The sequence below is a fragment of the Amphimedon queenslandica genome, unplaced genomic scaffold (assembly GCF_000090795.2).
Source record: "Amphimedon queenslandica unplaced genomic scaffold, v1.1 AMPQUscaffold_13355, whole genome shotgun sequence".
Classification (NCBI taxonomy): Eukaryota; Metazoa; Porifera; class Demospongiae; order Haplosclerida; family Niphatidae; genus Amphimedon; species Amphimedon queenslandica.
Genome location: NW_003546409.1, coordinates 120,640 through 135,845, shown reverse-complemented (window position 1 = coordinate 135,845; position 15,206 = coordinate 120,640). Strand labels below are relative to the sequence as shown.

The following is a 15,206-nucleotide window of genomic DNA, read 5'->3' as shown; positions in this document are numbered from 1 at the left end:
AACTACATGTGGCGCTGTACTTGTGGCATGGCTTTAAATCTGAAAAATACCCAATGCTATAGTCCATAGTTTTTTTTCAAAAAATGACTCCTGAAATCACCCCCAATTTTTATTACATTTTCTGATACATATTGATGTACTTATGCTGTGTAGAAAGTTTGAGCTAATTCCGACTTCAATTTTTCGAGTTACGGCCATTTTAAAAAATGGGCCAAAATCTGAAAAATACCCAAGGCTATAGCCCATGTTTTTTTTTGCAAAAAAATGGCTCCGAAATCACCCCCAATTTTTATTACATTTTCTGATACATATTGATGTACTTATGCTGTGTAGAAAGTTTGAACTGATTCCGACTTCAATTTTTCGAGTTGTGGCCATTTTAAAAAATGAGCCAAAATCTGAAAAATACCCAAGGCTATAGCCCATGGTTTTTTCCAAAAAATGGCTCCGAAATCACCCCAAATTTTTATTACATTTTCTGATACATATTGATGTACTTATGCTATGTAGAAAGTTTGAACTGATTCCGACTTTAATTTTTTGAGTTATGGCCATTTTAAGAATTGAGCCAAAATTTGATAAATACCCAAGGCTATAGCCCATGGTTTTTTCCAAAAAATGGCTCCGAAATCACCCCTAATTTTTATTACATTTTCTGATACATATTGATGTCCTTATGCTGTGTAGAAAGTTTGAGCTTATTCCGACTTCAATTTTTTGAGTTATGGCCATTTTAAAAGATGAGCCAAAGTCTGAAAAATACCCAAGGCTATAGCCCATGGTTTTTTCCAAAAAATGGCTCCGAAATCACCCCCAATTTTTATTACATTTTCTGATACATATTGATGTACTTATGTTGCATTCATTTTGCATTAGGTGGTACTTGGTCAGGATGATATTGAATCAGTGATAAGGTTGGGTATTTCAATGGCGGAATCGATAGTTCCTGTCATCAAAAAGAAAGGTACTCATTATGATTCATAATTCAAACATTATTCTTCATTTTTAAAAATTCACTACAATGAAGTTAGCGGACAGTTTGCTGGTGCAGTTGTGGAAGTCCTCACAGGTGAATTTTGATTTGATAAATTCTTATTTTGTCATTTCTATCTTCCATTCCCATGTTTCCATTCTCGTGTTTCCATTCCTCAGAACCAGAACCTGAAGCATCCCCTCCTCCAGTCCAATGTGAGGAGGAGCCAGTGGAGAAGTACAGAGCTGCTACCGTTAATGTATCCCTGGCTCAGTTCCAGCTGGCTCTCTATAAAAATGAGCCAAAACAAGTAAGGATAAGTAGTGGTTATTAATGAGCAGTTATTAACTTGGGTTATTAAGTAGTAGTTGAATACCTTAAGGAGACAATTGTTTGCGGGTATTTAATTTAGCGAATTTTAGCGATTTTAAAAAAATCGCTAACTTAAGTCTGCGCTAATTTTAATTTCCTCATTGAAAGTGGGTGTGGTCACAATAATAAAATGGCGGCCGCCAGCAAGTCTGAGCTTACTTGCAGCATAGATATCTATGCTTGCAGCAAACGGTCAGCAAGTGAGCAAGATAATACTAAACTGCTATCCAATGACATCTCTAGCAGTTAGCCTAGGTTAACAAAGCAGATGACAATCTTCTTCGTTCAGTGACTGCTTCTAACTGTAAGCAAGATAACTTTACATGTTAATGGCTGCAGAGTCAGTGATGAAGCAATTTAAGCAAGATTAATGCAACAAGATATACTGTATTAGTGTATTTAGACTTGTGCAATTGCTTTGCTTGCTCATACATGTAAATCACAGCACATAATTTATAGCTTGCTTAGGCTTGCCCCTTTCATTCTTCTAAAAGTTATTAATACCAAATGATCAAAAACGCTAAATTAAGTACCAGCCAAATGTCAGTTTCATGAAAATCGCTAAAATAAGTACACGCTAATAATTGTCTCCTTAAGGTAGTAGTTGAATAGTAGTTGTTAAGTAGTAGTTATTATGTACTAGTTATTAAGTGGTGGTTATTAAGTAGTAGCTATTAAGTGATTTATGGTCATAGGAGGATTCTTCATTGAGTCCGTTAAACAAAGGACTGGCATCATTTGAGCTGATAGGGGCGGAGTTATGTACCAGTATCTATAGCAACAATGATATCGATGTAAATGCTGCAGTTAAGGACCTAGCGTTGATTGATATGCAAGAAGAGAATCAGCAAAAAAATACTGGGTAAGCCGTAAAAATTTTATATTACATGTATGTGAATAATGTTTGTTCCTTTTTACACTACAAGTTTTGCTTGTACATTGTAATTGTTTTATTTATTTTTTAAATTTTTCTTCCTCTCCCTCTCTCTCTCAGTAATCGTGTTATTCAACATTATACCAGTAACCCACTGAATGCGTATACTGGAAAGATTGATCGTCATATATTAAAGGTGCAGTATCTCTCCATTAACAAAGAACACTCAGGTACAATATATTTATTATATAATTTAAGCTATAAATTCTGGAGTTTCGAGCATTTTAAAAATTAGCGTATTTTTGAAAAAAGCGTGTACTATAGCCCATGGTTTTTTTTCCCAAAAAATGGCTCCAAAATCACCCTCAGTTTTTATTAATTTTTCTTACACATATTTATTGATATACTTATTTATTTTATTTTATTTTTAGTTTTGCTCTCTCTACACGAAATCCTGGCATTGAGCGATATCAATTTTGTAAAGACGATCAGCGATTATTTCAAATCAATATCAGAACAGATTGCTCCTCCTAATCTTGAAGAGCTTCCTGATTCTCCCCGAGCCATAGCTAAAGATCCAGAACCAGTTCTTGAAAAAGAGAAATCCTTGGAAAGTACAAAGACTAGCGCTAGTGATGGGGTTTTGGCTAAATTACAGACTCTGCCTCCGCTAAAAGTCACAGCTAAGTTAGAGAACCTTCGTGTTGCTATTATTGAAAATGTGGACACACCAAATCCACAGGCACTAGTTCTGAAGGTTAGAAATATATATCTAACAAGCTTTTTATTCTGCCTGTGATTTATCCCTCCCTTTCACTCTCTCTCTCTCTCCCTAGGTTTCTTCCTTCATTCAGTTAAAAGTTAGTTCAGAGAGCAACATGAAACAGGCGACATTCAACATTGCTGATTTTGGTGTCACCACCTGTTCTTTTTATGATCTTGAAACAGCGACATCAGTAGTGAGTTCCAGCCTATTTCTCTTGTATTATATTACGATATTTCTCCTTTTTTTCTTTTTCTCACTTCTCTTTCTCTCTCTCTCCTGTCAAGGTTCTTCTCCCTATGAGTATCTCCATTTCAATGTATGGTCCATTGGATAACATACTATCAATGGATGTTACTGGATCCATTCAAAACATTTCACTGAAACTCTCTCCACCGATTGTTAGACTCATAATACACGCAGTGAAAACACTCACTGCCGTTACTGTAAGATATCCTCATATTAAGGACACCATTGGGCCCACACTACCTGTCCTTAATACATGTACAGTGTAGCCTCTTTATTAAGAACACCATTGGGCCCACACTACCTGTCCTTAATACATGTACAGTGTAGCCTCTTTATTAAGGACACCATTGGGCCCACACTACCTGTCCTTAATACATGTACAGTGTAGCCTCTTTATTAAGGACACCATTGGGCCCACACTACCCATATATTCTTTATATATTCATTATTCTCCATAGGATAAACCAGTGGTACCCCCAGCACCAACTGATCTGTGGGAGAAGAAACCTGTACCATATAACAAACTGTGGTACGTCTTTGATGGTAAGTATAGAGTACAGGAAGAGCAAGTGGTTTGGGATTGAGATGGAAGCCATTATTTGATGTTTCTCTCTTCTTTTAGTTCCTCTTCATTCTGAGTCTAGTTCAAGCCTTGCACCTGTTTCCCCTGACAGCGATTGTCCAACTCAAACTGTACGATAATGGCTATAACAGCTGTTTTTACATTGTGCTCTCCCTCCTTCTCTCTTTCTTTCTCTCTCTTAGTTGACGCTGACATTGGAAGGTTTTGAATTAATGTTGGAAACTGAGGGGACCGATTTAGCTCCAGGGGTTCCGGTGTTGTCTTTAAATGCAAAAGCCATTGTCCAAGTATTTGACTGGAATTATCAGGTAGGTATTATAGCTAATGCATTTGTAACGCAGTGTTAATCCAATTCTATTATAAATCAATGCAATCTTAACACGACCTTAACATGTTTTTAATGCATGTTTAACGCAATTTTAACATTCCTGAATGCAATCTTATTAGTGATTTTAGCATCATTTTAACGCAGTCTTAACGCAATGATTCTGATTACAGATGCGTGTAACTGGTGACGCTAATGTTGAGGCCTCATATTTCAATCAGTCGGTATCAGTTTGGGAGCCATTACTGGAGCCATTGGAGCTTAGTGATAAAAGACTACAAGCATGGAGGATTAATCTAGAGGTACATGTACATGTATAAATAATGACTTACTATTGTGGCTGTGTTGTGACTAATGTCAGAACTAAATGGATTAATTACTGCAGTAACTTCTTTAATGACAATTCTAAATGCCTTCATGGTTTTAAACTTGTCCCCAAAAACAGCATGTGCGAATTTTTTTCTGAAAATGTATCTCTTTTATCATTTTAATTTTTTAATATCTTTATCTTTTTCTCCCTTGCCCCCCCCCCCTCTCTTTCTCTCCCTCTCTCTTTTCCAGGTCACTCGGTCATTTGTCTCTCCTACTTTATCTCCATCCTCCAGTCTCGGATCTCTCTCCAGTGATGGCCCTCCTCCTGTCCTTGAACCAAAGTTCCTCATAGAACTAAAAGCCACTGATCCACTCCAGATCACCATCACTCGGACTTCTATCCAACTCATTAAAGATTTGGCTGAGGTGGGCTTGGTTGACCCCACCCATTTAGCGAAAGGCGTGTCTTTTATTTATTAATATAGGCTTATTCAAAAGAGTATGGTAAGAAAGTTGAGGGTAATGTTAATGTACAATCACTAACTGGTGCTCCATTCACTATCACTAATAAGGTAAAGATTCCGTATAATGCTTTAATTTGGTGGAGTTTTATTTTGGCGATTGGCGGTTTGCAAGGTGAATCCGCAATATTAAAACCGCCAATCATTAAATGCGCATGCTCAGTAATGCACGTGTACACAAAAATCGCCAAATTAAAAACCGCCAATTACAATTTTACAGCAAAATCGCCAAAATAAAGCGCCGCCAAAATAAAGTGTTATACAGTATACATGTACATGTGTATGTGTATCTTCCTTTATCTCCTTAGCTTGGTCCTAAGTATAATGAGCTAGTAATAACACCAGGAGAATCACTCAAAGTTTGTTTTTTAAAATAATATTTTTAATTTTCTGTGCATGTGCAGTTTCCAAAGCCAGCTGAGAGTGTTCAAGTTCAATACAATGAATTTGTTGATTTGATTTTCAGGAGAGACTTGGGCCACATTTCTTATGCTTCTCTTGTGACGCCAGCTGTTAAAGAGACCGCAAATGTTGATATTGTTGTAAGCTAATCTGATACTGATATTGATACTGATATTGATATTGATATTGTTCTAAGCTATTTTTGATTCTCTTCATTCTTATCACCATCTCCATTTCCTCAAACTATTATCATTATAGATAATATACTAGTAACCTTTATCTCTATCTTTAGGTTGATTCTTCATTCCTTCCTCTTCAATCTGTACCCATTGATGTGCCTGGGGCCTATTACTATCAACTGGTGGCAGCTGAACAAGTAAATGAAGCATGTGATAAACATGTGACCAGCATTAGTACAGCACTTCGTTATTATTGTTGTTGTTGTTATTTATTGTTGTTGTTGTTTTTAGTCAACATTAAGTCCTAATGCCAGTGTGGTTGTTGATGTCACTGTCAATGGAGCAAAGAATAACATTAACATAAGATCTTCTGTACAAGTATGTACTAATCATGATTATCACTGTTAGATATAGGGGGAGTTTAGGAGACTTTTGGTCTTTTATATTTAGTCTAGGTTACTTGAAATGTCCAATTTTTAGCTTTTTTTTTGTTTTTCATATTTAGCCTAGTTGTCCTTAAATCTCCAATTTTTAGTTATATTGACCTTCCAACTAGATCTAACATTATTATTATTATTAATGTTGTTGTTGTTGTTGTTATTATTATTATTATTATTTTTAGGTTCACAATCATTTGTTGATGCCTATTGAGTTACTCTCGGCTCCGATAAAAGGAGAATCGAAATTAATTCAAACTCTTGAACCTGGCGAGCTCTATCCTCTACCTTTATCAGTGCTCCTCCTTGGAATATGTATTAGACCAACTTTAGAGGGGTAAGAGGAGAGAGGGAGAAGGGGAGATTTTTATGCACTTTAATTTTTACTCTTATTATTAAATTTTTACTCTTATTTTTAAATTTTTACTCTTAAATTTATTGTTGAGAGATTGAGGGAGAAGGTTGAGATTTTTACTCTTAATTTTTTTAATTATTTTTTTAGTCATGGAGGCAGCAAACCTTACTTAGATTGGCAGTCAATAAAAGGTCAAAAACAAATTGACCTTTCCTGCTCCACCCCTTCGCAACCATTCAACCTACGGGTATGTTGATACAGTCTCCGTGGCTACCGTTGCTATGGTTTCTTCTACTTTCTAGGTGATAGTGGAAGAGGAGCGTTTCAAAGGTCAGAGAGGGCTAAAGGAGGGGGTTTATCCTCATCACCTGTTTCACGTTTATCCTCTTGTCGTCCTTCAAAATTTGCTCCCGAGTGTCGTTAGCATAGAAACAGAGGTAAGATCTCTTTGTGCATGTACACGCATTTTTAATAAAGTGAAAAATTATTTAATTTATTATTTATTGTATTTTCTTTCTAAGGATGGAAAGTTTGAGCCTTTTACTCTAAACCCTGGACAGACACACGAGCTGTATTACCTCGACACTGGAAAACCACCTAAACTAGTCGTTACAGTAAGATTCATTAATATATACACATGTAAATTATTATTATTAATTATTTTATTATGGGTATGACCCTGTTGTTATCGTATTAATTATTCGATTCTTTTCTAGTTGCCTAAGGAAGACATGATTGGTACATTTCCATTGCCGTACCCGTTTCCTAGTGAAATTGATTTCCTCATTGGGAGAGACAGATCACCAATAGTATGTTACATACATGTATGTACATGTACATGTATAAGAAATATGGCTTTTGGATCAACTTTTAAAAATTTATAAAAAATCCAAACTTGATAAGAATCAGCTCAAACTTAATACACAGCATAAGGACATGTATGTGTATCAGGAAAATGTATAAAAATTGAGAATTCTCTCCTAGTTATTTTTGACGAATTTTGGCCCATTTTTGAGCAACTTGAAATATTTGTAAAAAAGATTCAAATTTGATCAGAATAAGCTCAAAATTGATGCAAAGCATAAGAACATGTACAGTATATGTTTCAGAAAAAATTACAAAAAATGGAGAATTTTTTTCCTGTCAATTTTTGACGACATTTGACCAAAATCCCTGTACTATTGCAACTTTAAAAATTCTCTACTTTTCCATATAATCTGTCTTCCCTCCTCCTCCTTCCTTCCCAGACTATGTATTTATTGCATGAGGACCATGGCTACCACAGGCTGAGCTTGTACTGCCCCTACTGGATGATTAATAAAACTGGACTGACACTTGAATACAAGGTATGTTGTATCTACATTAGTAATTTGCATTAGTAGTAGTGGTAGTAAGTGTATTATTATTATTATTATTATTATTATTATTATTTGTTATTATTATTATTATTTTTATTATTATTAGGACGACAAGTCTGGTAAAATATTTAAGCATCAGCCTGGAGACGATTTCATTATGTTGTCCTGTGAAGATAAGAAACACTGCAAGGTATAAAATACTTGTATTCTAAATGTACATGTACAGTATAGCCCCTTTTAATGGACACTCTCTATAGCATACACCTCCATTTAACGGACAGCACCTAGTGTACCAATTACATTCCTTACTGTATAAAATAACCTCCACATAAAGGACACCTGTATAACAGAGACACTTTCTTGTACCACAGTGTCCATTATATAGAGGCTACACTCTACATATTCATTATTTCTGTTTGTTTTAGATCAATCTCTCCTCATATACAACCAGAGGCAGCAAAACCGACTGGTCCAGTTCCATTTCATTGCAAGCAGTTGGAACCAGCGGACGCTACCACTCCAGACTACCTAATACTAGCATTGTCAATCATGTAAGAGAGAGAGGGAGAGAGGAGGGAGGGGGAGAGAGAGAGGAGGGAGGGGGAGAAAGAGAGAGAGGGGAGAGGGAGAGGGAAGGAGGGAGGGAGAGGGAAGGAGGGAGGGAGAGAATAAAACAGCTTTTTTTGACAAGTTTGTGTCATGTTGTATTTCTTGTCTTTAGTTTGGAGTAGCTGTTCAGCTCTCAAAATTTACTCTCTCAAAACTAGTCATAGTCACGCCTTATTACCTTCTCTCAAACCACACCCAAGTAAGTCATGTGACCTGCATGTGACGCACATGTACATGTAGCACTGTTTTACCTCAAGCCCAGTTTTTACTGCATACGGTATATAGCACATAAAAGATTTTGCATAAAAATAAATTAAAAATAAAATAAAAATAAATAAAAAATAAATTGCATAAAATGTACCGTGTCCAACCTTCTCTATGTAGACTGATGTTACTATTCACGAAGAAAGAGGCTCCGGAGAAGGGACTCTCGTTCCGAAGGGACAGGTGGTTCCCTTTTGGCCGCTGGTGGATTCATCTCGTCTTTACGTGACGGTCGGAAAGGATTGTCGGAGCGTTTTATTTAATTACAAGAAAACTGATTCAATTGTACTAAAACTGACAAATAAAGTGAGAGAGGGAGGGAGGGAGGGATTGTAATATTATATCGTGCAGCTGGAGTTATATTGGTGTGAGTTTCATTTTTAAAAAGGACATACAATTATTGGATTTCGGATTTTATATTGATGATATACTAGACCACGTGATATTGGACATGCTTGTAGATTTAAACAAAATAGTATATTTTATATTGACAGCTGGTGCTTACTGCAACTACCAATTTGCTAATATTAATTTCCTGCCAATATTTTCAGCTGCATATGTACTTGTGGGTTATTCACCATTATTTTTACTATGCTCTCTTTTCCTCTTTAGCCCACTGTTCTTATTGTCGACGTTCAGGAAACCGAGAGTTCTAATATTATAAGTTTTTCGTCATATTATGAAACTTGTACTCCAGTTCAGTTTATTAACTTGCTGACTGATGCAACAGTAGTGTTTAAACAAGATATCAAGTAAATGCTCCACCCTCTTATCACATTTCTGATACATATTGATGTTACTGATAAAAATGGCTCCAAATCACCCCAAATTTTTATTACATTTTCTGATACATATTGATGTACTTATGCTGTGTAGAAAATTTGAGGTGATTCTGACTTTAACTTTTCAAGTTACGGCCATTTTAAAAAATGAGCCAAAATCTGTAAAATACCCAAGGCTATAGCCCATGGTTTTTTCCAAAAAATGACTCCGAAATCACCCCCAATTTTTATTACATTTTCTGATACATATTGATGTACTTATGCTGTGTAGCAAGTTTGAGCTGATTCCGACTTCAACTTTTTAAGTTACGGCCATTTTAAGAAATGAGCCAAAATCTCAAGGCTATAGCCCATGGTTATCATGCATAGTTATTTTCATAAATTGGCCCCAATTCCCATTACATTTTCGGAAAGAATATTTCATGTCCTTATTTAATATTCATTAGGAGTTCTTCCCCTCGTGTCTATTCCCTTGTACCTGGTGAGGCTTTGCACTATACGTGGGACGACCCCACTGACAGGAGGAGCATTAAATGGAGTATCAAGAATGCCAAGATGGACCTTAGAACCATTGACATCAGTAAAGTATGTAATAATAATAATAATAATAATGATAATGATAATGATAATAATAATAATAACAATAATAATAATAATAATAATAATAATGAACAATTTTGTGATCCTGCAGGATGCCGACGAAGCATTTAACTATCACCTTGACGACAGCTCTGCCCGAGAAGCCCTCAGCGAGTCACTCCTCCCCTCACTTAGCGCATCGTAATTGTCTACATGTACATGTGCACGTTTTAAAACCTGTTTTTCTTGTTTTAGTACTGTCGTCTCTTCTTCTTCAACTGATACTTGGCTCTCCGTTGACGACACTAAAAGACTCACTGAGAGCTTGATCTCCGTGGAAACACAAGGTGAGAGAAAAAAATTGCGTGACAAATTAATCAAAATTAATTTTTACAGACTCAAAGAGGCGTGGTGGAAGTAGGCGTGGCTATTGGAAATCCTTCATAGATTCACTTCAGCGTACTGTATTGTTTACTGACCGGCCCGAGGCTCTTGATCGAATCAAGGCAGCTGATAATGTCTCACAGAATAACGCTGAGATCTCAGTATCAGTGAAATCAATAGGAGTATCGCTGGTTGATAATAAGGAGAGAAGAGAAGTAGCTTATATTGGAGTTACACAGTAAGGGAGTTAGCCTACTACTTATCTACATCCTCTCTCTTTCTCTCCCCTTCAGATCTGGTGTTATATGGCAGGTTGCTAGGAAGAAGGGTCACTGGAAGACATTAAACAATACAGTCATAGCTCTCCTTGAGGAAGCTTACCAGTCAAACTCCATCGATTTGCGTCACAAAAACTTGGTCGTAAACTTTGAAAAGATGGAAATGTTTACGCCACTCCGCGGTGCCCTCAGACGCACCAATTACGATGGAGTTACTCTTCGAGTTGGTATATCGGACAGGGACTACTCACTGCATGCAAAGATCGGATTTGTTCAGGTGGGTGCAGTTTGTTGCTATGACGATTTCGTTATCATGGTGATTTAATGTTTTTTTAGATCGATAATCAGCTCCCGTTTTCAGTCTACCCTCAGCTCCTTTATCCTCTTCCTCCTCCCCCCACTGTTGCCTCTACTCTTGGTAAGGGTATTGTCATGTGACCTTCACGTCATGTGACATGTACATGTTTCTTTGTAGAGCCTAAGCCGTTTATTGAGGCTAGTATCATACTGCGTAAGACGGAGCAGAGTAACATCAATCATTTTAAGTGAGTATAATCACTGTATATTTAACTTGTCACTTTCTCTCCTTCCTGAATTTCCTTGCACTTTCTCTCTCTCTCCCTCCCTCTCTCTCTCTCTCTCTCTCTCTCTCTCTCTCTCTCTCTCTCTTTTCTCCCTCTCTCTCTCTCTCTCTCTCTCTCTCTTTTCTCCCTCTCTCTCCCCCCTCTCCCTCTCTCTCTCTCACTCTTTATGTGCATGTAGGTATGTTCATGTCTTAGTTCAAAGGATGGTGCTAAACGTTGATCTTGGATTCATTCTATCACTTGTTGATTTCTTCTCTCTCAGTGACATTGGAATGATACTAGAGGCAATAATAAATTTATTATTATTATTCTTATTTGTAATACTCATCTTTCCCTTTTAGCCTGAATATGTTGAAGAGGATGTAGAGTTTACTAAAAAGTCACTTCAAGACATTGTTCTACCAACAGTCAGTTAATTATTTTTTATTTTACCCACCTCTCTCTCTCTCTACCTCTTGAATCTCTAGGTTTCTGATGAAGCCGTCAAAAGGAATTTTATTGATGTGTTACACATCTCTCCGATTAAAGTACTGGCCATTAATATCGTATTTTTTATTGAGACTTATTGTGTATGTGTAGATAACACTTAGTTTTAATGTCCGGAGTGTCAGTCGAAACAAAACTGTTCAAACGGTCAGTGACAGGTTGTTGCAGCTGTTCCTTCACTCATTGGGAGTCATACTTACCTCAGTTCAAGAGGCACAAATGAAGTGAGAAAAAGATCAGACATTCTAGAATGTACATGTATATATGTGCATGGCTTTTTTATTTTTAAATGAGGGTTTTTTATACTTTTTATAGCTTTAGTCTGTTTCATTTGGAGTATGTCGTTGTCAAGTTCAGTAATTTGAAAAATGATTTTGTGAAACACTATGTTACACAAGTAAGAAAATATCCAGAAAAAGCAAATATACAATGCTTCCTCTCTCTCTCTTCTTTTCCTTGTTGCCTTCTCTTTTAAGGGACTAGTTCAAATCCACAGGTTGATATTAGGACTGGATGTCTTGGGTAATCCAGTAAAGATAGTGAGAGGAGTTGTTGAAGGAACATTTGACTTATTTTATGAGCCTATCAAGGTATTATATTATTATTTAATTTTTACTGAAATTTGAGGATTGTGAGAGCTAATCCCACTATCAAGTATCCAATTACATTATTATTCTTTATTATAAGTACATGTATATCATGTTTCTTTAATCTCTTGTTGATTAAAGGGAAGTGTCCTTGGGCCTGAGGAATTTGCTTCTGGTTTAGGCATTGGACTAAAGAGCTTCTTTGGTGGAACAGTTGGTAACTTAAAGAGAGGAAGGGAGGAGAGAGAGAGGGAGGGAGGGATGGAGGGAGGGAGGGAGGGAGGGAGGGAGAAAAGAAGGCTGGTGGTGATTAACTTTTTGTACTTGAATTATAGTCTACATGTACATGTATTTTTTTCTCTTTTAATGTCTTTTTCTCCTTCTCCTTAGGTGGACTCACTGGAGCTGGTGCTAGGATCACTGGTGCATTTGGTGACATTTTCGCAAAGTTAAGTTTTGACGATGATTTCATTGATCAACGGCAACAACAGAAAGTGAAATCGTCCAAACTGAGCTCTAAAGTTGGCGGGTTTTTCAAGGTGAGATATGGATATAGCTTCTCCTCATTAATAGTTATTAATTTTATGACAGAATGTTGCCGAAGGAGTAACTGGTGTTGTTGCCCAACCCATTAAAGGTGAGTGCTCTTTAATTAGAGTATTATATATTGTTATGTGTGTAGGCGTAAAGGAAGAAGGAGCTGTAGGTTTCTTTAAAGGAACTGGGCGTGGTCTGGTTGGGTTTTTAGTTAGACCAGCTGGTGGGTTGATTGATTTGACGAGTGGTACTCTTGAATTTGTTACAAGGTATTAATAATAATATTATTATTAATTATTATTTTTTATTTGTTTTTTTTAGAAAAACCCGTGTTGGTAATATTGATATTGTACAGGTGAGACCGCCTCGGTTTATTGGACGTGACGGAATTATTCGTCCATATTCTCCTGAAGATGCTGTTGGAAATGCACTAATTGTGGTAAGAACTAGTAATCTCATGTACATCCCAGTAATCCTTTGTACACTAATTCATGTTTTTATATACTATGATAATTTCTTGTACATCTCTGTAATCTTTTGCATACTATAGTAATCTCTTGTATATTTTGTCTAGGGTACAGATGAAGGTCATTACACTGATGACGAATATTACGTCGGCCATATTGAAATTTCAGTGAAGCCACCTAGGTTTCTAATTGTCACAGATCGGTATAAGAAAATTAATTTTGAATACAAACTAAAAACTAACTTTCTTTTAGTCGATATATGCTTATTACCCAGAGGCCTTTGCTTGAAGGATGGAAGGCCATCCAGAAATTGAAATTTAAACATTTTCTGGAGCAAGCTTTAGCAACTCACAGCATTGTGTACATTAAACCCAAAGATCAAAAAGTAATGAAAATGTCACATCATGCTTAAATTCCAAAAAATCTAACCCCTTCTCTCTCTTTTTAACTCTTTTTTTAGTATGCTAAAGAGTCTCAGTTATCTCTTTCTTCAGAAAAGGCGGCCCAAGTGAGTTCATGTGCAGCTGTATAGCCTACTACATCTCTAGCTCTATTGCTGCTACTGAAAGACAGCATGCACACTGTATAATTTTATCATGCACACTGTATAATTTTATCATGCACAGTCACATTTTGCATGGAAAAATCAATATACACTTTTCCAGTAATGGGGTTGTACTATAGAATGTGGTATGATGGTACTATTAGCCATCATCTTTCTGTAGAATACTTGTGGTTCACTTTGACCATCTTGTTGCCAAGAATCTATTCTTGGCAACAAGATTCAAAGTAGCCACAAATGGTGTTCCTATGACAGCTGCAAGTACAACATAATGTAATTATTTTTGTGATGTATGTATGTACTGTTAATTTTTAGGATGCTTGTAAGCTCATTAATAAAGGCTACAATCGCTACAAAGAGAACTTTTCTTTATAATTAATTTTTGTGTTCTTTTGTACTTTTTTTAAATAATTTTTTTTATAAAGCACAGGCAGTTGACTGTGTGAATAAAATTATCAAACTAATGTCAATGAATGATTTTTTTTCAGTAATAAAATATTTACTCTATTATCTATGATTAAATATGCAAACAAGTAGCCACACCTTTTATGGGTGTGGCTAGAGTTTTTAAATATTAAAAATAAAATCTATCACATGACTGGACAAAGGGGACACAACGTGTGGTGTGTCTCCCAACTTTGTTGAGCTGTTTAGTACGCCCTTTAGTTTAGTTTAGTTTCTTTATTTTTAGTGTGAAGATTAGCTTCTCAAAATGCCTCTGTTTAAGATTAGCAACCCTGGAATGGCTGCGTTCCACATAGCCATTGCCGCCCTTATGGTCGGTACAGGTACAATAAATACTCTAGCCGCAAAGTAAGTCCCTTCTGATCCTCCCCCTACCTCTAACACTCTTTCCTCAGGTGGGCCGACAAACTGAGATCCCATGGATATAATCCAAAGCCCAAACATGCTTTTGATCATCCATATTTTCAGGTACATTATAATTAACTTGTAGTGTTGATAAGTTCATGTATGTGTGGGTATTCATGGGCAGACATTTTGATGCTTTGATCATCTACAGTTTTTGGCGGGTGGGATTTTTTAAAAGGCTTAGCGTTACGGTGTGAACTTTATTTGTAGAAGTCTTGTTTTAATGGATATGTTTGATGTGACAGTGAAAGTGTGATATGTGACAGTTGTATTATACATATACATGTTTGTATAGCGTGTGTGTGTGTGTGTTTGTCATCAAATTAAATCTTTCTGTTTTGTTTGTTGACTTTGCTCCTGGCTAGTCCTGGACACTTGTTTGCTTGGTTGATTTGGTAGACCAAATTTGTAATATTTGGACATAGTGGGATACTAATGCATCCATTACACTAACCACTACTACATATACTCTCTCTCTCTCTCTCTCTCTCTCTCTCTCTCTCTCTCTCTCTCT

General features: G+C 36.4%; 2 protein-coding genes across 3 annotated transcripts in view; both read left to right on the top strand.

The window, feature by feature from the left end:
• The window catches only part of LOC100635739 (vacuolar protein sorting-associated protein 13A-like), a 16,147-nt gene extending 1,861 nt beyond the window's left edge, over positions 1-14,286 (top strand). Inside the window, exons 8-58 of the mRNA XM_019997739.1 lie at positions 877-964; positions 1,028-1,069; positions 1,153-1,283; positions 2,041-2,207; positions 2,340-2,449; positions 2,651-2,976; positions 3,056-3,178; positions 3,270-3,428; positions 3,690-3,774; positions 3,854-3,924; positions 3,997-4,122; positions 4,313-4,441; positions 4,701-4,877; positions 4,937-5,023; positions 5,281-5,331; positions 5,377-5,514; positions 5,667-5,750; positions 5,845-5,931; positions 6,176-6,327; positions 6,493-6,592; positions 6,648-6,782; positions 6,867-6,959; positions 7,062-7,154; positions 7,593-7,691; positions 7,810-7,893; positions 8,129-8,254; positions 8,425-8,511; positions 8,697-8,882; positions 9,189-9,328; positions 9,805-9,943; positions 10,050-10,138; positions 10,193-10,284; positions 10,334-10,559; positions 10,615-10,876; positions 10,936-11,017; positions 11,075-11,144; positions 11,362-11,467; positions 11,525-11,590; positions 11,651-11,710; positions 11,763-11,893; positions 11,985-12,066; positions 12,146-12,259; positions 12,398-12,473; positions 12,647-12,795; positions 12,848-12,893; positions 12,939-13,062; positions 13,115-13,232; positions 13,368-13,462; positions 13,513-13,645; positions 13,721-13,768; positions 14,138-14,286. Of these exons, the coding sequence (XP_019853298.1) occupies positions 877-964; positions 1,028-1,069; positions 1,153-1,283; positions 2,041-2,207; positions 2,340-2,449; positions 2,651-2,976; positions 3,056-3,178; positions 3,270-3,428; positions 3,690-3,774; positions 3,854-3,924; positions 3,997-4,122; positions 4,313-4,441; positions 4,701-4,877; positions 4,937-5,023; positions 5,281-5,331; positions 5,377-5,514; positions 5,667-5,750; positions 5,845-5,931; positions 6,176-6,327; positions 6,493-6,592; positions 6,648-6,782; positions 6,867-6,959; positions 7,062-7,154; positions 7,593-7,691; positions 7,810-7,893; positions 8,129-8,254; positions 8,425-8,511; positions 8,697-8,882; positions 9,189-9,328; positions 9,805-9,943; positions 10,050-10,138; positions 10,193-10,284; positions 10,334-10,559; positions 10,615-10,876; positions 10,936-11,017; positions 11,075-11,144; positions 11,362-11,467; positions 11,525-11,590; positions 11,651-11,710; positions 11,763-11,893; positions 11,985-12,066; positions 12,146-12,259; positions 12,398-12,473; positions 12,647-12,795; positions 12,848-12,893; positions 12,939-13,062; positions 13,115-13,232; positions 13,368-13,462; positions 13,513-13,645; positions 13,721-13,768; positions 14,138-14,197 (5,844 nt within the window). The 3' untranslated portion in view covers positions 14,198-14,286. The remainder of the gene's footprint in view (positions 1-876; positions 965-1,027; positions 1,070-1,152; positions 1,284-2,040; positions 2,208-2,339; positions 2,450-2,650; positions 2,977-3,055; positions 3,179-3,269; positions 3,429-3,689; positions 3,775-3,853; positions 3,925-3,996; positions 4,123-4,312; positions 4,442-4,700; positions 4,878-4,936; positions 5,024-5,280; positions 5,332-5,376; positions 5,515-5,666; positions 5,751-5,844; positions 5,932-6,175; positions 6,328-6,492; positions 6,593-6,647; positions 6,783-6,866; positions 6,960-7,061; positions 7,155-7,592; positions 7,692-7,809; positions 7,894-8,128; positions 8,255-8,424; positions 8,512-8,696; positions 8,883-9,188; positions 9,329-9,804; positions 9,944-10,049; positions 10,139-10,192; positions 10,285-10,333; positions 10,560-10,614; positions 10,877-10,935; positions 11,018-11,074; positions 11,145-11,361; positions 11,468-11,524; positions 11,591-11,650; positions 11,711-11,762; positions 11,894-11,984; positions 12,067-12,145; positions 12,260-12,397; positions 12,474-12,646; positions 12,796-12,847; positions 12,894-12,938; positions 13,063-13,114; positions 13,233-13,367; positions 13,463-13,512; positions 13,646-13,720; positions 13,769-14,137) is intronic.
• A 102-nt stretch (positions 14,287-14,388) lies between these two features.
• The window catches only part of LOC100632834 (solute carrier family 35 member F6-like), a 2,618-nt gene continuing 1,800 nt past the window's right edge, over positions 14,389-15,206 (top strand). For both annotated transcript variants that reach the window (XM_003387260.3, XM_011406228.2), the window contains exons 1-2: positions 14,389-14,635; positions 14,683-14,755. In XM_003387260.3, coding sequence (XP_003387308.1) covers positions 14,535-14,635; positions 14,683-14,755 — 174 coding nt within the window. In that variant the 5' untranslated portion in view covers positions 14,389-14,534. The remainder of the gene's footprint in view (positions 14,636-14,682; positions 14,756-15,206) is intronic.